The 27,669-nt window shown below is 43.9% G+C and overlaps 1 protein-coding gene across 1 annotated transcript in view; it reads right to left on the bottom strand.

The window, feature by feature from the left end:
* Nucleotides 1-25,303, bottom strand: part of LOC140732686 (adhesion G protein-coupled receptor F4-like) — a 74,290-nt gene extending 48,987 nt beyond the window's left edge. The window contains exons 1-5 of the mRNA XM_073055370.1: nucleotides 25,286-25,303; nucleotides 25,003-25,141; nucleotides 15,175-15,241; nucleotides 10,781-10,945; nucleotides 10,401-10,547 (exon numbers count right to left, since the gene is read on the bottom strand). Coding sequence (XP_072911471.1) covers nucleotides 10,401-10,547; nucleotides 10,781-10,945; nucleotides 15,175-15,241; nucleotides 25,003-25,116 — 493 coding nt within the window. The 5' untranslated portion in view covers nucleotides 25,117-25,141; nucleotides 25,286-25,303. The remainder of the gene's footprint in view (nucleotides 1-10,400; nucleotides 10,548-10,780; nucleotides 10,946-15,174; nucleotides 15,242-25,002; nucleotides 25,142-25,285) is intronic.
* Between the last annotated feature and the right edge of the window lie 2,366 nt (nucleotides 25,304-27,669).

Raw genomic sequence — 27,669 nt, 5'->3', positions numbered from 1 at the left:
GCGGGGAGGTGGGATTGGGGGTTGATGATCGTGCTGCCTTTCTTTTCTTTCTTGTTTCCATGGCTACCTAAAGAATGGATGAATTTCAGTATTGTATACTTTGATAATAAATGAATAAATAAATAGAGTGAGGAAAGTTACGGCAAACAGTGTACAATGTTGAGAAATACAAATAGATAATCTGGAGAAGCAGAATGTTTTAAGTGGTGTGAGAGTAATGAATACTGTCACTCAAAAAGATTTTGTGGCATGCTATGCGGAATAATATATTGATTATGGATTGGGTAACAGACTCAAAGCAGGAATTTGGAATGAGTGACACACACCAAATGCTGGAGGAACTCAGCAGGCTGGCAGCATCCATGGAAATGAATAAACTGTTGACATTTTGGGCCAGGATCCTTCATCAGGACTGGAGATAAAATGAGGAGTCAGAGGAAGAAAGTTGGGGGAGGGGAGGAAGAACCAAAAGGTAATAGGTGAAAGCGGGAGGAGGCGAGGGGGTGAGGTAAAGAGCAGGGAAGTTGATTGGTGAATGACAGACATACTTTATTGATCCCGAGGGAAATTGGGTTTTGTTACAGCCGCACCAACCAAGAGTAGTGAAGGAATTTAGCAATATAAAACCATAAATAATAATAAGTTAATCATGCCAAGTGGAAATAAGTCCAGGACCAGCCTATTGGCTCAGGGTGTTTGACACTCCTAGGGAGGAGTTGTAAAGTTTGATGGCCACAGGTAGGAATGACTTCCTATGACGCTCAGTTTTACATCTCGGTGGAATGAGTCTCTGGCTGAACGTACTCCTGTGCCTAACCAGTACATTATGGAGTGGATGGGAGTCATTGTCCAAGATGGCATGCAACTTGGACATGAGATACTGGGCTGGAGAAGGGAGAATCTGATAGGAGAGGACGGGAGACCATTGAAGAAAGAAAAGAAGAAGAGCACCAGATGGAGGTGATAGGCAGTTAAAGAGATCACAAGATCATAAGACAAAGGAGCAGAAGTAGGCCATTGGGCCCATCGAGCTGCTCCACCACTCCACCATGAGCTAAACTATTCTCCCATCTAGTTCCAATTTCCGGCCTTTTCCCCCATATGCCTTGATACCTTGACTAATTAGATATCTATCAATCTCCTCCTTAAATACCCTCAATGATTGGGCCTCCACAGCTGTATATGGCAACAAATTCCATAAATCCACGACCCCCGGCTAAAAAAATTTCTCCTCTGCTCTGTTTTAAATGGATACTGTTACGGACTCAGCAACAATAAAAATATAAGTGAGGCAGGGGTTTTTATAACAAATAAAACATTTATTAAACACTGAAAAACAAACCCCCCAGAAGTAAACAAACCATTAACGTAACCGGAAATCAGCTGCTGTGCGGCAGCTTAAACAGTTCTTAAAGTAATGAAGCGAAAACAGTTCTTAAAGCGATGTTGCAAAAACAGTTCTTCAAAGTAGTACTGCAAAAGTTCAAAATGCTTACAGTCCATTAGAGAGACTTTTCAGACGATTTAAATTCTCTTTCACGTCGTGCCGTTGCGGTTCCCAGTTGAACTATACTTTTCCCACGGAGAATTTACGAAGATGAAATGAAACGGCTTAAAGACACTGACCTTTCCTTGACAAAACTATTCCCAATCCTTTCTGCTACCATTTGCAGGGATTAACATGGGGACAGCCAACGAATTCCTTCCGAATGAGGATCAAACAAGGTCGAACCTATTTCACCGTCGAAATCGACTTTCCTCGATCTTTTAACTCCCGAACTCCGATCTTCGCTCTCCACTGATTTTCAACTGGCAGTATTATAAAGAAACTGCTGGCAATGACCTTTTAAACTTTAGGCATTAAATAAAACTCCATCTTTTAACCAAAACTGTGTCATAATATTGAACCACGCAGTGGCATGAAATGAAAATGGCAAATCCAGCCACGAACTGCCCCTCCTCACAGGGAGGGGTCCTCCTTTAATACCCTGTAAAAAAAATCTGTCACATGACCTCTACTGGCGGGAAAATGACGTCACTCCACCATCACAAGACCACTACCTTAAGTGTCCAGTATAGCTTCAACACCACTGTCACGTGTCACGGGCACGTAACAGTACCCTCTAATTCTAAGACTGTGACCTCTTATCCTGGACTCACCCACCAAGGGAAACAGCCTTAAGGGATAAGGTGAGAGGGGAATAGTGAAGTGGGGGAGGGCATTCCTGGAAGTTCGAGATCTGTTTGGAAGCTACCCAGAAGGAATATAAGGTGTTGCTTCTCCAACCTGAGTGTGGCCTCATTGCCACAGTCAAGAAAGCCATGGACTGACATGTCAGAATGGGAATGGGAAGTGGAATTAAAATGGTTGGGCCTGGAGTGATCCCAGTGTACTCTACTCCATAGATGCTGCCTGGCCTGCTGAGTTCCTCCAGCATTTTCGGTGTGGTGCTTGGATTTACAGCATCTGGTAATTTTCTCTTGTTTGGAATAAATGAACTGTGTTTGGATTCGGAGTCTGTAACCACAAGTACCACTAGGATCGGTGCTACAGCACCAACTGTTTACATCAATTATTTGGATGTAATGTTGTGCAACCAAAGCTCGCTGGTGACCTAAAGCTAGGCAATAGTTTGAACTGTGAGGAGGGTGCAGAAAGGCATGAGGGTGATGTAGACAAGTGAATGGTCAAAGATATGGGGAATGAAATTCAATGTGGGAAAATGTGAAACCTTGGTAGTGAAAAACAGGTTGAGTATGTTTTTAAATGATGAGAGATTGAAAGATGTTGGTGACAGAGGCACCTGGGTGTCCTTGAGCATGTATCATTGGAAGATTCAAAATTATTATTAATGTCACTTCCTGTACATATTGTAAAGGAGAACAAAATAATTGTTACTCCAGATCTGAAGCAAGCAATTGAAAAGAAATGTAGTACGTTCACCTTTTTATTACAAGAGTATTTAAATATTTGAATGAAGATGGCTTGCTGTATTTATAAAATGCAATGGTAAAGCTGCATCCAGAATAGGGTTTCCTTGTCCAAGGAAGTTTAGAAGCAATAAAGAGAGTTTGAGGTATTTTTGTTTTGTAAGGAAAGATGAAGCAGACTGGGCCTATACTTTCTAAAGTTTACAAGAATGAGAAAAAATCAAATTGATTTGGACAGACTTCTTATAGGCCTGTGGTGAACTACATATACCTGTCTGGACACGCCCCCCTGCTGACTGCTCCTGTGGCTCCTCCCACATACCCCCTGCTGACTGCTCCTGTGGCTCCTCCCACAGACCCCCGCTGACTGCTCCTGTGGCTCCCACAGACCCCCTGCTGACTGCTCCTGTGGCTCCTCCCACAGACCCCCTGCTGACTGCTCCTGTGGCTCCTCCCACAGACCCCTGTATAAAGGCGATTGAGGTCTGAGCCCGGCCTCTCTGTCTCCAGGATGTAGTATGGTGGTCAACCACTGTTTGTTCCTTCTTCCAGTCAATAAAAGCCGATATCTCGCCTTTACATCTCAGACAGAGTTATTGATGGTGCATCAATTTTATTGACTGGAAGTTTTAAAACATGGAAACCGTTTTACTTCCGGAAAGATTGGATTTGGACCCCCAAGACCCTGAAGCAGCTCTTGCCTTTGAACTCTGGCTTGCATGCTTCCACTCATACTTGGAGGAGATTCGTGCAACTGAACCCGCTGTTATGCACCGAATTCTCCTCTCGAGGGTCACCCCAAAATTTTATTCACTTATCAGAGGCCTGCCGACCTATGAAGGGGCACTGGACGCCCTCAAAAGACAGTACCTGCGGCCGGTGAACACCCGTCTACGCAAGACATCGCTTAGCTACGCGACGACAGCGGCCTGGAGAATCGAGCGCCCAGTTTCTCTGAGCCCTACAGACGCTCGTCAGGACTTGTGACTGCAAAACGCTCATGGCGGAACAGCATGCGGAGCTGCTAGTACGAGACGACTTTGTTACAGGAATTAGGTCAGTGTATGTGCGCCAGCGGCTGCTGGAAAATGCCGATCTTACCTTACGCTCGGCGATCGAGATGGCCGACATGCTGGAGGCTGCTCTGCATAACGCTGACGCTGTCCAGCCACGCGATCCCCCACCGGTTCCATGGACACCTCAGACCCCGCCGCCGCCGGTTCCCGCGATCGAATTCGCCAACGCCGCTGCCAGTTGTGATTCCACGAACTCCCCGAACTCGACCACGGCTGCGGCCAGTCAAAAGCCCGCGCAGTGTTACTTCTGCGGACTCGAAAAGCACCCCTGAAAACGCTGCCTGGCCCGAGAAGCGACCTGCTCCAGCTGTGGGAAGAAGGGCCATTTCGCCAAGGTCTGTAAGTCTAAACCACGAGCGGGGTCGGGCAGCGCTGCGTGTGAGACATGGGGGCCGCCATCTTGCATGCCCGGATGTGGGCGGCCATCTTTGTTGGCGTCAACATGCCCCGTCCCCGACCCACGGGTGTTTACCGGGCACGAAGACGGCAGTTCAACTCTGGCCTCCGTAACCCTCGACCAAGTGCCCCACACCAGCTTGCAAGGTCAATGATGGACATCCTGGTGGAGGGGCACAGGACTAGCTGCCTGTTTGACATGGGCAGCACTGAGAGTTTTATTTACCCGGACACAGTGCAACGCTGCGGACTCATGACACGGCTGGTAAGCCAGAGGGTCACCTTGGCTTCTGGGTCGCATTCCACAGACATCCGGGTGGGTTGTGTAGCGACACTGGTGGTGCAGGGCACAGAATATCGGAACTTTGCGCTACTGGTCATACCTCAACTGTGCGTGCCTGTGCTATTGGAGCTGAACTTCCAGAGCCATCTCGAAAGTGTGACTATAGCATATGACGGGCCCCTCCCACCACTCACTGTCAGGAATCCTCAGTTTGGTGGGACTTCGTCACATACCCCGCTACTGACCACACACACACACCGACCCACACTTCCCACCCCGCACCATGCCGACAGCTGCGCCACTGACACCACTTGCAGCCTCTCCACCCTCAAGATCCCTCCCCCACCGCTGTTCGTCAACCTGACCCCCGACTGTAAACCTGTAGCAACTAAAAGCAGGAGGTACAGCGCGGGGGACAGGGCCTTCATTCAGTCGGAGGTGCAGCGGCTGCTCAGGGAGGGGATCATTGAGCCAAGCACAAGCCCTTGGCGGTCCCAGGTGGTTGTTCGGACTGGGCAGAAAAATAGGATGTCGTGGACTATAGCGAGACCATCAATAGGTTCACACAGCTTGACACGTACCCCCTACCCCGCATCGCGGATATGGTCAACCAGATAGCTCAGTACAAGGTGTTCTCGACAATAGATCTGGAATCCGCTTATCACCAGCTCCCCATCTGCCCAGAGGACCGCCCCTACACCGCCTTCGAGGCGGGTGGCAGGCTCTATCACTTCCTGCGCGTCCCATTTGGTGTCACAAATGGTGTCTTGGTCTTCCAGAGGGAAAAGGACCGGATGGTGGACCAGTGCCAATTGAAGGCCACATTTCCCTATCTGGATAACATTACTATCTGTGGTCGCGACTGGCCGGATCACAACGTCAACCTCCAACGATTTTTCCAAGTGGCCAAAGCCCTGAACCTTACTTATAATAGGGACAAATGTGTGTTCGGAACCACCTGACTCACTATCCTTGGGTATGTCGTGGAAAACGGGGTCATTGGCCCTGATCCCAACCGTATGCGCCCCCTGTTAGAACTCCCTCTTCCCACCACTCTCAAAGCCCTCAGACAGTGCCTGGGCTTCTTTTCCTATTACGCCCAATGGTCCCCCATTATGCAGACAAGGCCCGCCCCCTGGTCAAGTCTACCGCTTTTCCCCTCTCTGCCGAGGCCTGCGCGGCCTTCAGCTGCATTAAAGGGGACATTGCCAAAGCAACGATGCATGCGGTGGACGAGACCATTCCCTTCCAAGTAGAGAGTGACGCCTCCGATTTCACGCTTGCTGCTACCCTCAATCAGGCAGGCAGGCCAGTAGCATTCTTTTCTCTTACCCTTCAAGGCTCTGAAATTCGGCACTCCGCGGTGGAGAAAGAAGCCCAGGCCATAGTGGAAGCTATTAGGCACTGGAGGCACTATCTCGCCGGCAAAAGGTTCACCTTGCTGACCGACCAGCGCTCGGTTGCGTTCATGTTCAGCAACCAACAGCGGGGCAAAATCAAAAATGATAAAATTTTGCAGTGGAGAATAGAACTCTCCACCTACAACTATGATATCCTGTACCGGCCTGGCAGACTGAATGAGCCCCCTGATGCCCTATCCCGGGGAACGTGTGCTAGCGCACTGCTCGACCAGCTATACGCCCTTCATGCACATCTTTGCCATCCGGGGGTCACCCGATTTTACCATTTCGTGAAAGCCCGGAATCTGCCGTACTCCCTGGAGGACATCAGGACGATGACCAGGGACTGCCAAATCTGCGCTGAGTGCAAACCGCACTTCTACCATCCTGAAACGGCGCAACTTGTCAAGGCCACCCGCACTTTTGAGTGACTGAGTGTTGACTTTAAGGGCCCCCTTCCCTCCACCGACCGCAATGTCTATTTTCTCAATATTATCGACGAGTACTCGCGGTTCCCCTTTGCCATCCCCTGCCCCGACACCACTACCACGTCTGTCATAAAAGCCCTGCCCCAGCTCTTCACTCTGTTCGGATATCCCTGCTATATCCACAGTGATAGAGGGTCCTCCTTTATGAGTGACGAGCTGCGCCGGTACCTGCTAGCTAGGGGCATTGCTACTAGTCGGACCACGAGTTATAATCCCCGGGGAAATGGACAGGTGGACAGGGAGAATGCCACAGTGTGGAAGGCCACACTTTTAGCCCTTAAGTCAAAAGGGTTGCCGGTCTCTCGATGGCAGGAGGTCCTCCCTGAGGCACTCCACTCTATCCGCTCCCTGTTATGTACGTCCACCAATGCCACCCCTCACAAGCGCCTATTCTCTTTTCCCAGGAAGTCTGTCACTGGGACCACCCTACCAGTGACGTCCCCAGGGCCAGTGCTGCTCCGGAAACATGTGAGGAGTAATAAATACTCCCCACTGGTCGAGAGGGTTCACTTTCTACATGCGAACCCCCAAGGATGCCTACGTGGTCTTACCTGATGGGCGGGAGGACACGGTCTCCATCTGCGACCTAACGCCCGCAGGAGCAGCAGACCATTACCCCGAACACTCCACGGTAATTATGAACCCTGTACCCGAGGTGACACCGCGCACACCAAGCCCTACACAGACTCCTCACGACACTCATATACCGGGCGTCTCGTACGCGTATGTTCCAGGCGCCTTGCACACACGAGGGATCACTGACGCCTAGTGGGCTGACACCTCCAGTCAGGCCGGAACCAGCACAACCACCGTCTCCGGTGCAATCACCACCGGCACCAGTGTAATCACCACCACCGGCATCTGTGCAATCACAGCCGGTGCTACATAGATCGCAGCGACAGATTCGACCACCTGATAGACTTAACCTGTAAATATACTTGTAAGAAACTTCGCCACATGGGGACTCTCTTTTAAAACAAAGGGGGGGGGGTGAATGTGGTGAACTACATATACCTGTCTGGACACGCCCCCTGCTGACTACTCCTATGGCCCCTCCCACAGACCCCGGTATAAAGGCGATTGAGGTCTGAGCCCGGCCTCTCAGTCTCCAGGATGTAGTATGGTGGTCTGTTCCTTCTTCCAGTCAATAAAAGCCAATATCTCCCTTTTACGTCTCAGAGAGAATTATTGATGGTGCATCAAGGCCTTAAAAGGGTTCATATAGAAATAAAATCTCCTTTGACTAAGTTGCCTAGAACAGTCCCAAAATATGTGATGGGCATTCAAGATAGGGCTGAGGTAAAATGTTGTCATCCAGTGGGGAGTAAATCATTGAAATTTGTTGCCAAGTGGTCCGTAGAGATTCAGTTACTCTGTGTATTCAATACACACACCAAAAGATTTTTAGACATCAAAGATCGTGAGTTGATACAGGGAAGTGCCAATGAAATGAAGGATCAGCCACTATTATTATTGAATATGTTCTAGCAGGATACAACACAGAAACGTTCCCTTTGACCACAATGTTGTGCTGAACCAATTAAATGTCTAACTAAAGGAATCCCTCTGCCTACACAATGTCTACATTCTTCAATTCCCTACATATTTACGTGTATAAGAATCTCTTAAATGCCTCCACCACCATCCCTAGCAGTGTATTCCAGGCACCCACTAATCTCTGTGTAAAAAAACTTCCCCACACATTTCCCCTGAACTTACCTTCCTTCTCCTTAAATGCATTCCCTTTAGTATTAGAGATTTTGTCCCTGGAAAAAAGATAGTACTTTTCTATTTATGCCTTTCTTAATCTTATAAACCTCTGTCAGGTCTCTCGTCAAGAGAAAACAACTCCATATTCTCCAGACTTTCCTGATATACCAAGTCCATTAATACAGACTGCATCCTCGTGAATTTCTTCTGCATCTTCTCCAAAGCCTTGACATACTTCCTATAATGGGGCGACCAGAATTGAATGCAATACCCCAGATGTGGCCTAATCAATTATTTAAAAAACTGCAAAATAGCTTCCTGACCTTTGAAAACAATGCCTGATCTTTGAAAGGCAGACTCTTCACCGCCCTATCAACCTGTGCAGCCAGTTTCAGGGAGATATGAACTTGGACTCCAAGATCCCGCTATACACCAGTGCAATTAAGGGTCCTGCCATTTAGAGTACCATCCCTTTACATTTGATCACACTTCACACTTGGCTGGATTAAACTTCAACTTCCATTTTGCTGCCCATATCTGCAATTGATCTATATCCTGCTACATCATTTGGCAATCTTCTACACATTCCACAACACAACCAGTCTTTGCAATGTCTGCAAACTTACCAGCCAACCTATTTACATTTTCATCCAGGTCATTTATATATAGTATATATAAAACAGCAGAGGATATAAGGACCCAGAGTACCCAGCAGGCATCAAATAGCCAATTCACTGAGAATGCTATACAGCTTTTAGATGAACCTCCCATGAGAGCCCTTGTCAAATACCTTAATAACACCCATGTAGACAATATGCATGGCTCTACCTTCATCAATCACCTTCTCAAAAAATCAATCCTGTTAGTAAGATGCAACTTGGCTCACAGAAAGCCATGCTGTCTGTCTATAATTAGGTCATGGTTTTCCAATTGCTCTGAACTACTATCCCCAAGAATAATTTCCAAACCCACTTCTATTTTATTTCTTATGTATATTTGAACAAAATAAATTTAGCATGTTGCTACAGCAAAGGCAAATGGAATGAAAAGTTTATGGTGAAGACGATATCATTTAGAATTAAGGAAATATTGCTTCAGCTGTACAGGGTGTTGATGAGACCAGGCCTGTTTCTTCAGAACAGATATACTTAACTGAGAGACAGAACAAAGAAGGTTCACCAGTTTGATTTCAGTTATGATAGAATTATTTTATGAAGAAGGATGTAGCAAATTGGTCCTACCCCATCTGGAGTCTGAGAGATGTTCCAATTGAAGTACACAAGATCCTGAGGGACCTGACAGACTAAATGCGAAGAGGATGCCCCCTCTGATGGGTGTATCTAGTGTAAGTGGTTAAGAATTTCTTCTTCCAAACAATTCAGAAATCTTAGAATTCTCTACCCTGTGAGCTGTGTCCAGAGCTATTATGGACAGTCAGTGCAACTTTATAAACTTTATAAAGCTTACTGTTCTTCATACGGTCTTCTGTGTATAAAATTATGAGGGCCATAGATATTTAATAAGAGGGACATTTAATAGGAGCAACATTTTCACCCAGACAGTGGTCTGCATGTGGAATGAGCTGCCAGAGAAAGTGACTGAGATGGAAACATTTAAAGGGATTTGGACTGATACAGGGATAGGAAAAGTTTAGAGGGATATGAACCAAATGAGGCATAAATGGCACTAGCTTAGGTTGGAATCTTGGTCAACATGGGCAAGTTTCTATGCTGTATGACTTTAAGGGAAAATTAGAGTTCGAAGAGAAAAGAGCATATAAGAGATGAGATCAGCCAAATTCATATTGAGTATTGACAAGAGTGTAAAGAGTGTTATTTTGGATAAAAATCTTCCTTGTACTCCTGTCCCTTATGCGATAAGTTCCCTGAAATTTCACCAAAAATCAAGCCCCGCACTATTTCACATGGCTAAACTGTTTTTGTACTCAGATCTTTCAGAAGTAGTGCTGTGTTTTGAATGTTGTCAGAGGCCCCCTAGGCCTGGATGAGAAATGGAAAAGCACAGGGGTGAGAGGGAACACCAGTAGCAACCATTGGGAGGGAAGCACAGCCGGAAAAGGTGGAAGTCATCTCATTTTTAATATAAAATTCAAAACATTCCTCCTCCTCTTCTGGACATCGTCCAAAAAAATGTCTGGAGCTGCAGCTGGCAGTAATTTCCTTTTCAGTCATTCCCTGAGCCTTGCGGCTATATTCCAAACACCTAAATTGAACCTGGCCGCTAGGATCCCACTCAGTCAAAACTGTAATAAAACAAAAAAATTTTATATTTCTGCAGTTAGTGCAAACATTTTGTGCTACATCCTTATTAGCACTAAAACCCTTGACTATTTGCTTCAATTTTTATCCAGAATAACACTTAGATTTGATGTTATGACATTACATATGATGTTATGTTAATTTTGAGGAGACATAAAATGAATTTGTCAAAGTCATGTTTTGTACAAGGTGGTTCATTTATTTTATCGATACTCACCTGTTGTAGGAGTGATCCTGGTAACATTGATGCTGCTACCGGTTTCAATGTATACTGAAAATGGATAGGTTAGATTATCCACGATCATTTTCAGTGCGTCAAGTGAAAATCCATTTTCAGGTATGCTTAATTCAACGTTGACATTATATGCGGCCTGTTGATTGACTGTACCAATTAGCAAACAAAGGAAAAAGAGTGAAAGCATTAATATATAAATGAAACTCAATTCTGAGCACATTGAAGAATATCAAGACCAAGCTACTCAGGTGTGTTTGAAAAGGAACAACTGGACAAAGGAAAGTAGCATGTAGTGTTAACACGCATTATCATAGCTTAAAAGCATATACAAAGCTGGTGTGTAGTATTTCTCCATAAAATTTAGTCTCATTTTGTAGAGCTGAACTAGAAGGCTCTGCCATACAATAATCATTATATAGTCTACTGGAATGCTCTCTTAAAAATTGTCTCTCATCACCAGTGATCACAAGACTGCAGCAGTCTTGATGGCAACTTAGGACCATGGGTCAATACAAAGACAGGCAGGGAAATATAGAGGGAGTCTTGGTTACCAATGGAGTCAGTAGCAAGTCTTCTCAGGATATGTAACTTTTCAAATAATGGGTGTTTTCCCAGGGTAGCAGGGGTCTAAAAGATTATGAAAGAGAAATAATAATCTCTCCTGAGATAAATTAACACTATGGGGAGAATAAAATGGAAACTGGTTTCTTGGACAGACAATTTCTGCAGGGATGCATGAAGAGGACTGAAGAATATTGAATGTAAATTGTCATCAGGTGAAATTTGGCAATAAATAAAATACAAAAGCATTTGAAATAATAACGTATTGAGTGATAAAAGTAAAGGAGTAACACATACAAATTTCTGGAGTAACTGAGCAGGTCAGTCAGCATCTGTAGAAAGGAACAGAGTCAATGTACTGAGCTGAGATTCTTCAACCTCTCCATAGATGCTGCCTGACCTGCTGAGATCCCCCAGCATTTGTCTGTGTTCCTCTGGATTTCTGCCTATGTGTTTATGAAAAGTAAAGGAATGTTTCATTAAGACTGGCTCGGCATAGCTCAAATACCACCTATAAATTTGTTGATGATACAACCATTGTTGGTAGAATCTCAGATGGGGATAAGAGGGCATACAGGAGTGAGATATGCCAACTAGTGGAGTGGAGTCACAGCAACAACCTTGAACTCGATGTCAGTAAGATGAAAGAGCTGATTGTGGCCTTCAGGAAGGGTAAGACGAAGGAACACATACTAATCTTCATAGAGAGATCAGAATTGGAGAGAGTGAGAAGTTTCAAGTTCCCGGGTGCCAAGATTGTGTACAGTTCTGGTCACCGAATTATAGGAAAGATGTCAACAAAATAGAGAGAGTACAGAGAAGATTTACTAGAATGTTACCTGGGTTTCAGCACCTAAGTTACAGAGAAAGGTTGAACAAGTTAGGTCTTTATTCTTTAGAGCAGGGGTGTCAAACTCATTTTAGGTCACGGGCCGGATTGAGCAAAATGCAGCTTCATGCGGGCCAGATCAGTCGGACGCGTGCGAACGCAGCTTTTGTTACCTCCGTTTTTTTCAGCCTGCTGTCATGTGTCTCAGTCTCTGCTATAACTACAAAGTGTTTCACTTTACAAATTCCGTTTCTTATGAAGAAGACTGCCGAGCAAGACTGCCGAATAAACACTAAAAACCCTGAAAACCTGGTACCTGAATAAACTCAGCATTAGCCATATCATACGCCATAGGCGCTTCAATTACTGGGGCCAGCTTTAATAGTAATTAGATATTATCTCGTGGGCCAAAGATAATTCCACCATGGGCCGGATTTGGCCCACGGGCCTTGAGTTTGACATATATGCTTTAGAGTGTAGAAGGTTGAGGGGGGACTTGATAGAAGTATTTAAAATTATGAGGGGGCTAGATAGAGTTGACGTGGATAGGCTTTCTCCATTGAGAGTAGGGGAGATTCAAACAAGAGGACATGAGTTGAGAGTTAAGGGGCAAAAGTTTAGGGGTAACACAAGGGGGAACTTCTTTACTCAGAGAGTGGTAGCTGTGTGGAACGAGCTTCCATTTGAAATTGTAGAGGCAGGTTCAATTTTGTCATTTTAAAAAAATTGGATAGGTATATGGACAGGAATGGAATGGAGGGTTATGGGCTGAGTGCAGGTTGGTGGGACAAGGTGAGAGTAAGCATTCGGCACGGACTAGAAGGTCCGAGATGGCCTGTTTCCGTGCTGTAATTGTTATATGCTTATAAGATGTCTGAAGACCTAACCTGGTCCCAACATATCGATGCAGTTATGAAGAAGGCAAGACAGTGACTATACTTCATTCGGAGCTTGAAGAGATTTGTTATGTTAACACATTGTCACGGTCTGGTCCGTGGACTGCACATTCCAGTTCATGGTCCGGTCAATGGACTCCGCATTCCAGTTATTTTTTTTTCCCCATGTTCCGTTGGGTGCCTTGTTGAGGCACCTGATCCTCATTTCGAGCCTGAAACATAATAGCTCTGGGATTCCTTTACTGGACTGTCATCAGAAACTCACACCAAGAAGCTTGTCACCAGAAACCAGTTACCGGAAGCTTGTCACCGGAAGCCAAGCCGGCAGATTCAGGCTCCGGGCTGCTGAAAAGTCTGGACCATCATCGGAGCTGCTGAGAATCGTGGGCTCTAAGGTGCTTCTGTGCCTGTGACTGCTCAGCGAATTCAGTCGTTTTCGTGTCCAGCTGAGTTGCTGGCTATTTGCCGCTGCTCTGAGTAAGATACGACTTCTGTTGTTTTCGTGGCTGGCTGAGACTTGCTGGTCGTTTGCAGCCACTCTGAGCAAAGATACGAATGGACTGTCATTGTGTGGTTTTGTCTCCTCATTGTCCAAGTCCTGTCCAGCTGAGTGGGTCTGGCCATTTGCCGCTGCTCTGAGTTGGGTATTCTATCTCTTCGTTGTCCAGGTCCGAGTTCCAAGTCAGGTCAGGTCCGAGTTCCAAGCCAGGTCAGGTCCGAGTTACAAGTCAGGTCAGGTCCGAGTTACAAGTCAGGTGAAGTCAATTCAATAGACAATAGACAATAGGTGCAGAAGTAGACCATTCGGCCCTTTGAGCCTGCAAAGGGCCGAATGGTCTACTTTGAGATCATGGCTGATCATCTACTATCAATACCCGGTTCCTGCCTTGTCCCCATATCCCTTGATTCCCCTATCCATAATATACCTATCTAGCTCCTTCTTGAAAGCATCCAGAGAATTGGCCTCCACTGCCTTCCGAGACAGTGCATTCCAGACCCCCACAACTCTCTGGGAGAAGAAGTTTTTCCTTAACTCTGTCCAAAATGACCTACCCCTTATTCTCAAACCATGCCCTCTGGTACTGGACTCTCCCAGCATCTGGAACATATTTCCTGCCTCTATCTTGTCCAATCCCTTAATAATCTTATATGTTGCAATCAGATCCCCTCTGAGTTCTAAGCCGAGTCGAGATCCAAGTCCCGAGTCCGAGTCCAAGTCAAGTCCAGGTTTTACCAGTTTGTTATCCAGCATTTACGTCCATGTTGACATTTTCTCCTCATTCCTGGCCTTCCTAGTAATTTTCAATAAAGACAGTTCAGTTTATACTATCTCAGTGTCTGTGTCTTGCACTTGGGTCCGCTCCCAACACTCCCTTGTAATACAAATACACTCAAAAATTTCTGTAGATGTATCGTGGAGAGCAGCTTTTAATATATAATATTTCTGTTTTTTGCACTATTTTTAATCTATTCAATATGCATATACTGTAATTGATTTGCTTATTTATTATTATAACTTTTTTTCTTCTTCTTCTAGATTATGTATTACATTGAACTGCTGCTTCTAAATTAACAAATTTCACAACACATGCCGGTGATAATAAACCTGATTCTGAAATTCAGGAGCCTCCATCGTACATGATTGATATCTAGGGAAAGTGAATTCAAGGTGCCTGATTTTGCATCTTCTTGCTTCACGCTGTTTGTGAGAGAATAACTGGTCCTTCGTACTTTGGTAGAATTGTTGAACCATATCTCCAAAATGTGTTTACAAATTTACAGAATGAGAGTCTGGACTGGACAAGTATAGAGCAGATGATAAGTAATTTGTTCAACTCGTATGACTTCTTGAATGACTGACTATAAATAATTGTGATATTGACACAATAAAATTTAGATTTCAATTAATCCCAAACTTACTTAGTTTACTGATTCAGAAAATGAGAATAACTTGATTTCAAAAGTTAATAAGATATTTTAAAACAAATTTCAGTCATTGAAGATAGAGTTTCAGAAATTGTTTCAGAATGTCCTCATTCTGAAAGGATGTAGCAAGGTATGATAATGTCATAATACAATTAATTACTTACCATTTCTTTTTTGCCTGTTGAGATCAATTTGGCTTTTACTGGCTTCTGTTAATATACTATCTTCAACCTGAATTTTGCATATTGAAATAATTGAGTTATGTAATACTGCTTAAAAAATCTTTCAAGTTCAAATTATACTTAAACTCTGTTACAATGTTTTTTCAGTTTGGTTCACCTATCTAAATGAACAATATTTGTCCTACTACTTAATAACAAGTATGATAAAATGAGACAAACCTGACTAGAATTTAAGTAACTTATTAGCAATAAGGTTTGCACAGATGACAGCAGCCAACCATTCATGCGATATCAACAACTGTGTTTATAATTGTCTCCTAATTATCTGCCCTCCCTCTTCCACATCTAAAACCCTCTCCATTGCCTGCATATGATATGTTAAAGATTTAGTAATTAATGGTAACAGATCATGTATAATGCATTGAAGAACTTAGCAGGTATCATTTTAAATCCCAAACTAAAAGCAGGAGCATGAAACTTGCAATGCTGAATCAAGGTAATGCTTCACTTTCAGAAGTTTCTCTGTTGAATGGGATGGAGGTCCTGAGGTCACTGATTAACTGGTCTTTGAAAATGCATCCTCATTCTTCGAACATGATTTATTTCCTTGTGCACAAGAGATACAACTTGGCCCCTGTCACTAGGTTGCTCTGAAATTACAGTTTGAAATTGTTAGTTACTGAAACAATAATCCAAACTCTGGCACCTACTATGTCATAGTACGCCAACGTGACCTTCAAGATGTCACCATCACCCGGGCCATGCGAGGTGCTGAGTGTTGGACAGATCACAGGCTGGTTCGGTCGGTCCTCAACGTGCACATAGCCATTTGTATCATAAGCAACCAAAGACTGTCAGTGTCATTCAACATGGCAGACTGCAAGACCCAGGTCAAGTCCAACATTTTCAAGATGTACTTAATGAAAAACTCTCCAGCAATTCACTGCTTGTGGGAGGCTGTTCTGTAAAGTGGACGCAGTTCAAAGATATCATCACGCAGACTGCAACAACTGTACTCGGACTGAAAACACGAATGCATCAAGACTGGTTTGATGAAAATAGATTGCTGAACCTCTGGCTAGGATCTTTATGTCCTCGTTGTCCACAGGAATGGTACCGGAGGATTGGAGGGAGGCGAATGTTGTCCCCTTGTTCAAAAAAGTTAGTAGGGATAGTCCAGGTAATTACAGACCAGTGAGCCTTACATCTGTGGTAGGAAAGCTGTCGGAAAAGATTCTTAGAGATAGGATCTATGGGCATTTAGAGAATCATGGTCTGATCAGGGACAGTCAGCATGGCTTTGTGAAGGGCAGATCATGCCTAACAAGTCTGATAGAGTTCTTTGAAGAGGTGACCAGGCATATAGATGAGGGTAGTGCAGTGGATGTGATCTACATGGATTTTAGTAAGGCATTTAACAAGGTTCCACACGGTAGGCTTATTCAGAAAGTCAGAAGGAATGGGATCCAGGGACGTTTGGCCAGGTGGATTCAGAATAGGCTTGCCTGCAGAAGAAAGAGGGTCGTGGTGGAGGGAGTACATTCAGATTGGAGGGTTGTGACTAGTGATGTCCCACAAGGATCTGTTCTGGGACCTCTACTTTTTGTGATTTTTATTAACGACCTGGATGTGGGGGTAGAAGGGTGGATTGGCAAGTTTGCAGATGACACAGAGGTTGGTGGTGTTGTAGATAGTGTAGAGGATTATTGAATATTGCAGAGAGACATTGATAGGATGCAGAAGTGGGCTGAGAAGTGGCAGATGGAGTTCAACCTGGAGAAGTGTGAGGTGGTACACTTTGGAAGGACAAACTCCAAGGCAGAGTACAAAGTAAATGTCAGGATACTTGGTAGTGTGGAGGAGCAGAGAGATGTGGGGGTACATGTCCACGGATCCCTGAAAGTTGCCTCACAGGTAGATAGGGTAGTTAAGAAAGTTTATGGGGTGTTAGCTTTCATAAGTCGAGGGATAGAGTTTAAGAGATGCGATGTAATGATGAGGCTCTATAAAACTCTAGTTAGGCCACACTTGGAGTACTGTGTCCAGTTCTGGTCGCCTCACTATAGGAAGGATGTGGAAGCATTGGAAAGGGTACAGAGGAGATTTACCAGGATGCTGCCTGGTTTAGAGAGTTTGGATTATGATCAAAGATTAAGGGAGCTAGGGCTTTACTCTTTGGAGAGAAGGAGGATGAGAGGAGACATGATAGAGGTGTACAAGATATTAAGAGGAATAGACAGAGTGGACAGCCAGCGCCTCTTCCCCAGGTCACCACTGCTCAGTACAAGAGGACATGGCTTTAAGGTAAGGGGAGGGAAGTTCAAGGGGGATATTAGAGGAAGGTTTTTCACTCAGAGAGTGGTTGGTGCGTGGAATGCACTGCCTGAGTCAGTGGTGGAGGCAGATATACTAGTGAAATTTAAGAGACTACTAGAGAGGTATATGGAGGAATATAAGGTGGGGGGTTATATGTGAGGCAGGGTTTGAGGGTCGGCACAACATTGTGGGCCGAAGGGCCTGTAATGTGCTGTACTGTTCTATGTTCTATGTAAAACCACGAGACAATTTCAGCAGCCCTTCAGGCCAAGAACAAGGCCTATACAGACTGGCAGAATGACCCGTTGTCTGTCTCAAAGAAAGACAAGTTTAAACACCGGCAGTCCAAACTACAGGTGGAACTGCATGAAATGCAGGACAAGTGGTGGCAGAGAAAGGCTGAGCAGGTGGAACGCTATGCAGACATGCATGCCACCAGAGAGTTCTTCAGTGCCATAAAGTCAGTTTATGGTCCTTTTAAATCAGGATGCTCCCCCTTGCTGTGTTGAGCCTGATGAAAGACCAGGAAGGACTGAAAAACCACTGGGCAGAACACTTTTCCAACCTACTCAATAGGCTGTCCACAGTTGATCCTGATGTCTTACAGCAGATCCCTCAGCAGCCAGTCAGTCCTGGACGGCCTAGACCTCCCCCCTCTACTGATGAGATCAAGAAAGCAATCTCGCAGATGAACTCAAATAAAGCAACAGGGCAAGATGGCATTCCTGCCAAGACCTACAAAGCATTAGGCCCAAATGCCTTACAGGCGTTCCAAGACATCCTGGAAGACAACTGGATCACAGAGGAGATGCCTGACTACTTCTGCGATGCCTTCATCATGTTTCTCTACAAAAACAGGGGAAGCAAATCAGACTGCAGAAACTACAGGGGTATCTCACTGCCGTCCATCGCAGCCAAGATTTTTGCTTGCATTCTCCTGAACATTCTTGTCACTGTCTCGGAAAGGAACCTTCCGGAGACGCAGTGTGGCTTTCGGCTAAAAAGGAGTACAGTAGACTTGATATTTGTCGTGAGGCAAGTCCAGGAGAAGTGCATCGAGCAGAACAAGCCTTTTCACTCTGTCTTCATTGACTTGACAAAGGCATTTGACACTGTAAACAGGGAGGCTCTCTGGATCATCCTGAGACATTATGGATGCCCGAGGAAATTCGTGAAGGTGATTCAGCTGCTCCACAACGGAATGACAGGACAAGTCCTTTGCAGTGGTGATAGGTCAGCTGCGTTTTCCATTTCCAATGGGGTGAAGCAGGGCTGTGCACTAGCCCTAGTCCTGTTCAATCTTCTTCACTTGCATGATGTCCAATGGTTGAATAATGTTAAGGTCATAAGATATAGGAGCAGAATTAGGCCTCTCAGCCCATCGAATTTATTCTGACATTCCATCATGGCTAACTTATTATTGCTCTCAACCCCATTCTTCTGCCTTCTCCCTGTAAGCTTTGACACCCTGCCTATCGACGTTCGCTTTAAATATAGTCAGTGACTTGGCCTCCACAGCCATCCGTAGAAATTAATTCCACAGATTCACCACTCACTGACGAAAGAAATTCCTCTTCATCTCTGTTGAATGGACATCTGTCTATTCTGTAGCTCTGCCCTCTGGTCCTAGACACCCACTATAGGAAATACCCATAAGACCATCAGACATAGGAGCAGAATTAGGCCAATCAGCATCCCTTTACAACGGTCTGATATCCACTCTTGCCTCTCTTTTACGCTTTATATATCTGAGAAATCTCTTGGTATCCTCTTTTATATTATTGACTAGCTTACATCTTTTTCATCTTTTCTCTCCTTATGACTTGTTTAGTTGCCTTCTGTTGGCATTTAAAAGTTTCCCAATCCTCTAACTTCACACTGAATGTTGCTATATTAATGCTCTCTATTTTCATTTTTTGCTGTCTTTGACTTCCCTTGTCAGCCATAGTTGCCTTATCCTCCATTTATAATTTTTCTTTATTTTTGTGATGTGTCTATCCTGTGACTTTTGGAATTGCCCCTGAAACACCAGCCATTGCTGTTCTGCTGTTATTGCTGCTAGTGTCCCCTTCCAATCAGCTGGCCAGCTCCTCTCTCATGCTTCTCAAATTCCCTGTAATCCACTGTAATACTGATACATTTGACTTTATTTTCTCCCTCTCAAACTGCACAGTGAATTCTGTCATAATATGATCACCTTCTCCTGAGGCTTCCTTTACCTTAAGTTCACTAATCAAATCTGGTTCATTACACAATACCCAATCCAGAATTGCCTTTCCCCAAACCTCAGCCCTATCACTCTAGTTTTCATCCCCCTTCCAATTTAGTTTAAACATTCCACAGTGATGTATAATCCTTCCGTTCTTCTGCTCCGCATCTTAGTTAATAAAGGAAATGATTCTACACACACTTTTAGATATTATTGACCTACTGGGCAATCTTTAGGTATCTACAAACACACCATTTAAGTTTTTCTTGTTTGTTGTCAAAGGCTTTCCTCCAGTACAATTTTTGAGTTATGACTGCTATGTTGCTGAAGCTGGTAACATTCTAGTGAATAATTGTTTGAATTCCTGTATGATGAGCCCAACAGAATCTCTATGTAAAACTGGGGATTTGAATCCAAGGGCTTTAATAGAAAGTATCCTTTCCATGAATACCACATTTGCTTTTTTGTGAAACATCTTTTTCCCCTCAGGCAATCCAACAACAATCCCCAACTAGAATGCTAGCTTAGCACAAAGGCTTTGTGTGGCCCCCTTTGAAGGTACTCTATTGATAATAAAATACTAACCACTTCGAAGTCCATAAATAGGGAGCCACCTTCTCATTCCAGTCTATCCAAGAAGCACTCATAGAATCATAGAGGTACAGCACAGAAATGGCGTACTGGCCCATGTAGTCCATGCTGAAACCATTTAGACTGGCTACTCCCATCAACCTGCACAGGGACCATAGCCCTCCATATCCCTACTATGTGTACTTATCAAACTTTGAAATCAAGCTTGCATGCACCATTTGTGCTTGCAGCTCACTCGACACACTCACAATCCTCTGATTGAATATGATTCCCCTTGTGTTTCCCTTAAACCTCACCTTCCATGGTTAATCCATGACCTCTGATTGTAGTCCAACCCAACCTCAATGGAAAAATCTTGCTTGCATGCACCCTATCTAAACCCCTCATCATTTTGCATACCTCTGTCAAATCTCTCAATATTCTATGTTCTGAAGAATATAGTCCTAATCTATTCAATCTTTCCTTATTACTCAGTTCCTTCAGACCCGGCAACATCATTGTAAATTTTCTCTGTAAAACTTCGATCTTGTTTACATCTTCCCTGTAAGTAGGTGACCAAAACTACACACAATACTTCAAATTAGGCATCGCCAATGTCTTTGCAATTTCAGCATCCCATCCTTTTTCCTCAATAAATTGATTTATGAAGACCAATTTGCCAAAAGCTTTCTTTACGATCCTATCCACCTGTGACCCGACTTTCAGTAAATTATGTACCTGTATTTCCAGATCTCTTTGTTCTACCACACTCCTCAGTGCCCTATTGTTCCTGGTTGATCCTACTGAAGCAAAGAACCTCACATGTCTGCATTAAGTTCCATCTGCCATTTTTCCAGCTGATGCAGATCTCTCTGCAAGCCATGATAGCCTTCCTCACTGTCCACTACAACCCCAATCTTGGTGTCACTAAAAATTTGCTGATCCAGTTAACCACATTATCATCCAGATCATTGATATAGATGGCAAACAATAAAGGACCCAGCACCAGTCCCTGCAGCACAGCACTAGTCACAGGCCTCCAGTTAGAGAGGCAACCCTCTACTATTACTCTCTGGCTTCTCCCACAAAGCCAATGTGTTATCCAACTTAATATCTCAGCCTGAATATTGAACAACTGAACATTCTTGACTACCTTCCATGCGGGACCTTGTCAAATGCCTTACTAAAGTCCACGTAGACAACATCTGCTGCCTTGCCTTCAACCGCTTTTCTGAAAACTTCCTCAAAAAGCTCTAGAAGATTGATTAGATATGACCTACCATGAACAAAGCCATGATGATAGCACCTAATCAGTCCATGTCTATCCAAATACATATTCACTCCCGTAGAATACCTTCCATCAACTTTCCCACAACTGATGTCAGCCTCACCAGCATATAATTTCCTGGTTTACATTTAGAGCCTTTTTTTAAACAATGGAACAAATTTGACTACCCTCCAATCCTCTGGTACTTCTTCTGTCGCCAAGAATGATTTAAATATCTCTGCTAGGACCCCAGCAATTTCTGCACTTTCCTACCATAGAGTCCGAGGGAACACCTGGTCAGGCCTGGGGGATTTATCCACCCTGATATGCCTCATGGTAGCAAACACCTCCTCCTTTGTTATCTGCGTAGGGCCCATGAAGTTGATGCCACTTTGCCTCACTTCTATTGTCTCTGTGTCCATCTCATAAGTAAATACTGATGCAAAGAATTCATTTAAGATCTCCCTCATCTGTTTTGTCTCCACACATGGATTACCATTCTGGTCTTTCAGGGGACTAATTTTGTCCTTTGCAATCCTTTTGCTCTTAACATGTCAGTAGAATCCCTTAAGATACACCTTCACCTTGTCTGCCAGAGCAATTTCATGACTTCCTTTAACCTTCCTGATTTCTTTTTTAAGTTTTCTCTTCCATTTCCTATACTGCATAAGCACCTCATTTGTACCTACTGCTCTGCATCTCCTTTTCTCTTTTAACCAGTGCTTCAATATCTCTTAAAAATGAAGGTTCCCTACACTTGTTATATTTATCTTTTATTCTGACACATCATCATCGTCATGTGCCATACTCTGCCAGAGCCTCAGCAACCACTTTCTTCCACTGCGATTTGTTGGCAGTCCAACCTCGTGCATCTCTGGCAGTGAGGCTGGTCCACTTGTCGATCCAGATTGTCCTCTGTCTGCTTCAGGAGTGGCTTCTTTCTACTCTGCCTCAAGCACAGTGCGTTCCAGTGTGTCATCAGTTCTTGAGATGTGTCCAAAATAACAAAGTTTCCTTTGGATAACTGATTCCAGAAACATCAGTTTCATGCCAATCCTTTCTAGGATGAAATTGTTGGATCTCCTTTCAATGTATGATACCCTGAGGATCCATTTGTATGTCCTCATCTCAAATGCTGTCAACTTCTTTTCATCAGCTGCTTTTAGGATCTATATTTCACTGCCATATAGTGTTACTGGCCAGATGAGACTCTTGAGGAGGCGTACATGCTCTCAAAATTTCATTTTTGATGGCCTCCCACTTACCAAGCACACATTTGCCAGAAAAGCACCTGTCCCAATCCATACTTGCCTGATCATTTCTGATACCTTCAAAACTGGCTGTTCTCCAATTTAGAATCTCAACCTGTAAACCACTATCTTTTGCATATTTACTTTGAAACAAATGACATTGTGGTCACTGGATGCAACGTGTTCCCCTACACAAACTTCTGTCATCTGCCCTGTCTCATGCCCTAATAGTAGATCCAGTGTCACACACTCTCTCGTGAGGACTTCTATGTACTGATGAAGAAAACTTTCATGAACACATTTGACAAACTCCATCCCATCCAATCCTTGAAAAATATGGGATTCCCAGCCAATATATGGAAAATTAAAATCACCTACTATAGCAACCTTATTGGCTGCAATCTCTTTACAAATGTTGTTCCTCTAAATAACTAAGACTGTTAGGTGGTCTGTAATATAGCCCCATTAATGCGGTCATACCTTTCTTATTTATCAGTTCCACCTATAACTCTTCACTAGTCGAGTACTTCAGTCTGTCCTGAGGAGCACTGCCATGACATTTTCTCTTACTAGTAACGTCACCCCTCTGCCTTTAATCCCTCCTGCTCTGTCACATCTAAAGCAATGGAGCCCTGGAATATTGTGCTGCCAGTCCTGTCCCTCCTGTAACCAGGTCTCACTATTGGCCACAAACTCATAATTCCTGGTGTTGAGCTCATCGGCCTTTTCTACGATACTCATTGCAGCTCAGGACACTAGTCTCCCCATGCTCAACCTTTTGATGCCTGACTTTGTCTAATGTCTTGCCAACATTTCTCTCCACAACATTTGCACTCTGATTCCCATTCCCCTGCAATTCTAGTTTAAATCTCACCTTGCAGCATTAACAAACCTTCCCGCTAGGATATTAGTCTCCCTCCAGTTCAGGTGCAAACCATCCCTTCTATACAGGTACCACCTTCCCTGGAAGAGAGCACAACGATCCAAAAATCTTATGCCCTCATGCCTACACCTACTCTGCACTGGCTGTTTAACCCCTTTCCTCCTCCTGACTATCACCCAGTTCCCTATGTCCTGCACCTTGAGTGTAACTACCTCTCTACACATCCTATTTGTCTCCCTCTCAGCCTCCTGAATGATTCAGAATTCCTCCAGTTCCAACTTCTACTCCTGAAAGCAGACTGTTAGAAGCTGCAGCTGGATGCACTTCTCGCAGTTGTAGTCATCAAGGACACCGGAGATCTCTCTGCCTTCCCACATCCTGCAAGAGGAGCATTCAACTATCCTGCCTGGCATCTCTACTGCTGTAACTGAGCGGATATAAAGAGAAGGAAAAAAAACATTACCTAGAGCTTTTCGGGTTTTTTTTGCTTTCTCTGACTGAAGACTCTCCATGCTGCAGTCTTGAGAGCTGAAGCATCAAAAATATCAGTCTAACTCTGTTCACTCTGACAATGGCCACCACGCTTGCCCCTGCAGTCCTTTAATTTGCTCTTACTAATCAATCCCAAACACCGACTGGTCACTGGTCAGAGCTCAACTGTCATGGTCCGGTGCTGCCTTTTTCTACCCGGTCTGCCAACCTGATTGAAATCCCCTCCTTTCAAACTTCTGAGGTCACGAATAACTGGCTTTGGAATTCAAAGATTCAAAGTACATTTATTATCAAAGTATGTATGCAGTATTCACTCCTGAGATTCGAATTCCCACAGACGGCCACAAAACAAAGACAACCACGGAACTTGTTCAAAAAAAGCATCAAACACACAATGGGCAAAAAAGAACAAATTGCACAAACAGCAAAAATCGAGCAAAAAACACAAAATATAAAACATTAAACCATCATCAGTGAAACAGTCTAGGAATGTTTTGTTCAGTTCAGTTCAATTCTGCACTGTTGTTTATTGCCTGCAGGCCACAGAGCTAGTCTGCCCTGAGCAAAGCCACACAAAATAGCAATAAAAATGAGTAATCTGAAACCCAAAACACATACAATATGAATGACAGAATTTTCATTATTTCACCAACCACCTGCATGTATAAAGTACATGACATGTTTTGCATTAACTTGCCTGAGGAAGGAATTGATTATTTCCTTGAAAACAGGAGAGTGAAAATTTAAGCACATTACTGCGAAGCTCTAATTTTTGCAGTTAATATTTTCAGTTGAAAAATATTTATCAGCAGTGGGTACTTACTGGAAGAGGAGAATCTGAGCTTTGTAGTTGATCAACTTTAACTTCAACTTCAACATGTTGACAGAAAATAATAAGCAACAGGCAGTGTAATACAAGCCTGACTGATAGCATCATCACAATTGTCTTTATGCTGGATTTACTGGAAGCAGAAATTGAATCACATGATTAGAAAGTAAAAGCTATCTGGCATTTTTTGCTATTTATTTATGGTGGAGACAAACTGTAGCTTCAATGCAGCAGGGGAAAATTTATTACTGGAGTTATGTCATTTCCTTTTACTTACTGTCATTCAGACATCCTTCCTGTATGTCAAAATGAAAAAGTGCAGATGCTGGAAATGTGAAATAAAAACACAATCAGAAAATATTGAAAACACTCAGCAGGCCAGGCAGCATCTATGTAAAGAGGAACATTTATGCCATGTGGCAGCGACCGCAAGAACAGTATGATCAGGCATATTAATGCATGGCTGAGAGACTGGTGTAGTGGGCAGAACTTCAAGTTCCTGGATCACTGGGGCCTCTTCTGGAGGAGGTAGGACCTGTACAAAAAGGACAGGTTACACCTGAACCCAAAGGGGTCCAATATCCTAGCAGGCAGGTTTAATAGAGCTGGTAAGGAGGGTTTAAACTAATTTGCTGGGGGATGGGAACCGGAGTGATAGGGGAAATCTGATAGGAAGGGGAAAACAGAAATAAATCACAAATAGTGTGCAACAGAGATGATAGGAACGACAGGCAGGAGGTGAGACATAATCACACCCAGTGGGATTATTTACAACAGAAAGCAACAAATACTGGACTAAAAGTGTTGTATTTGAATGTACGCAGCATAAGAAATAAAATGGATGATCTTGAAATTCAGCTACAGATTGGCAAGTATGACGTTGTGGCCGCCTCTGAAACTTGGCTAAAGGATGGCTACCATTGGGCGCTGAACGTCCAAGGATATATGGTGTATCAGAAAGATAGGTTAGTAGGCAGAGCTGGTGGTATGGCCCTGTTTATAAGAAATAATATTAAATCACTAGAAAGGGATAACATAGGATCGGAAGGTGGAGAGTCTCTGTGGATTGAGTTAAGAAATAGCAAGGGTAAAAGGACCCTAATGGCAGTTGGAAGCAGGTCTCCAAATAGCAGCCGAGCTGTGGATTACAAATTACAGCAGGAAATAGAAAAGGCTTGTTAGAAGGGCAGTGCCATGATAATCGTTGGGGATTTTAACCTGAAAGTGAATTAGGAAAACAAGGCCAGTACTGGACCTCAAGAGAGAGATTGGAGGATGTCTAAGGGATGGCTTTTTAGAACAATTTGTTGTTGAGCCCTCTCTGCTGGATTGGGTGTTGTGCAATGATCTGGAGGTAATAAGAGAGCTTAAGGTTAAGGAACCCTAAAGGAACAGTGATCACAATATGATGGAGTTCACATTGAAATTTGAGAAGGAGAAACTAAATTCCAATGTGTCGGTACTTCAGTGAAATAAAGGAAATGACAATGGCATGAGAGGGGTACTGTCCAAAGAGAGGGCATACAAGGAAGCTAGAGCTAGTGGGAAGATAGAGGATTGGAAAGCTTTTAAAAACTTTCAGAGGAAACTAAGAAGGTCATTAGGAATGAAAAGAGGAGTTATGAAAGGAAGCAGGCAACTAACATCAAAGATACTAAAAGGTTTTTTTAAGTATAAAAAGGATAAAAGAGAGTTAAGGCAGATATAGGACCAATAGAAAATAACACTAGAGATATTTAATGGGAGACAGAGATGGCAGAGGAACTGAATGCATATTTAGCATCAGTCTTCACAGTGGAAGACATCTGCAGTATACCGGACATTCAAGAGTGTCGGGGAAGTGAAGTAGGTCCAGTGAAAATTATGACTGACAATGTCCTCAGGAAGCTTAATGGTCTGAGAGTAGATAAATCTCCTGGACCTGATGGAATGCACCCTCGGGTTGTGAAGGAAGTAGCTGGAGAGATTGCAGCGGCATTAACAATGATCTTTCAAGAATTGATAAATTCTGACATTGTACTGGATGACTGGAAAATTGTAAATGTTACTCCACTATTTGAGGGTGGGGGACAGCAGAAAGGAAACTATAGACCTGTTAGCCTGACTTCAATGGTTGGGAAGTTGTTGGAATCTATTGTTAGGGATGAGATTATGGAGTACCTGGAGGCATGTGACAAGGCAGGCCAAAGTCAGCATGGTTTCCTGAAGGGGGAAGTCCTGTCTGACTAAACTATTGCAATTTTTTAAGCAACTTACAAGTAGGGTAGACAAAGGATGTGGTTTACTTAGATTTTCAGAAGGCCTTTGATAAGGTGCCGCACATGAGGTTGCTTAGCAAGATAAGTGCCCATGGAGTTACAGGGAAGTTACTAACCTGATTGGCAGAAAACAGAGGGTGGGAATAAAGGGATCCTATTGTGACTGGATGCTGGTTACCAGTGGAGTTCTACAGGGGTCGGTGTTGGGCCTGCTGCTTTTCAATGTATGTCAATGATTTGGACTATGGGATTAATGGATTTGAGGATAAATTTGCCGATAATATAAAGACAGGTGGAAGAGTAGGTAGTGTTGAAACAGAGAGAATTAGATAGTTTAGGGGAATGGACAAAGAAGTGGCAAATGAAATACAATGTTGGAATGTGTACGGTCATGCACTTTGGT

Source organism: Hemitrygon akajei, chromosome 9 (genome assembly GCF_048418815.1).
Source record: "Hemitrygon akajei chromosome 9, sHemAka1.3, whole genome shotgun sequence".
NCBI lineage: Eukaryota > Metazoa > Chordata > Chondrichthyes > Myliobatiformes > Dasyatidae > Hemitrygon > Hemitrygon akajei.
This window is presented reverse-complemented; position numbering and strand designations above follow the sequence as displayed.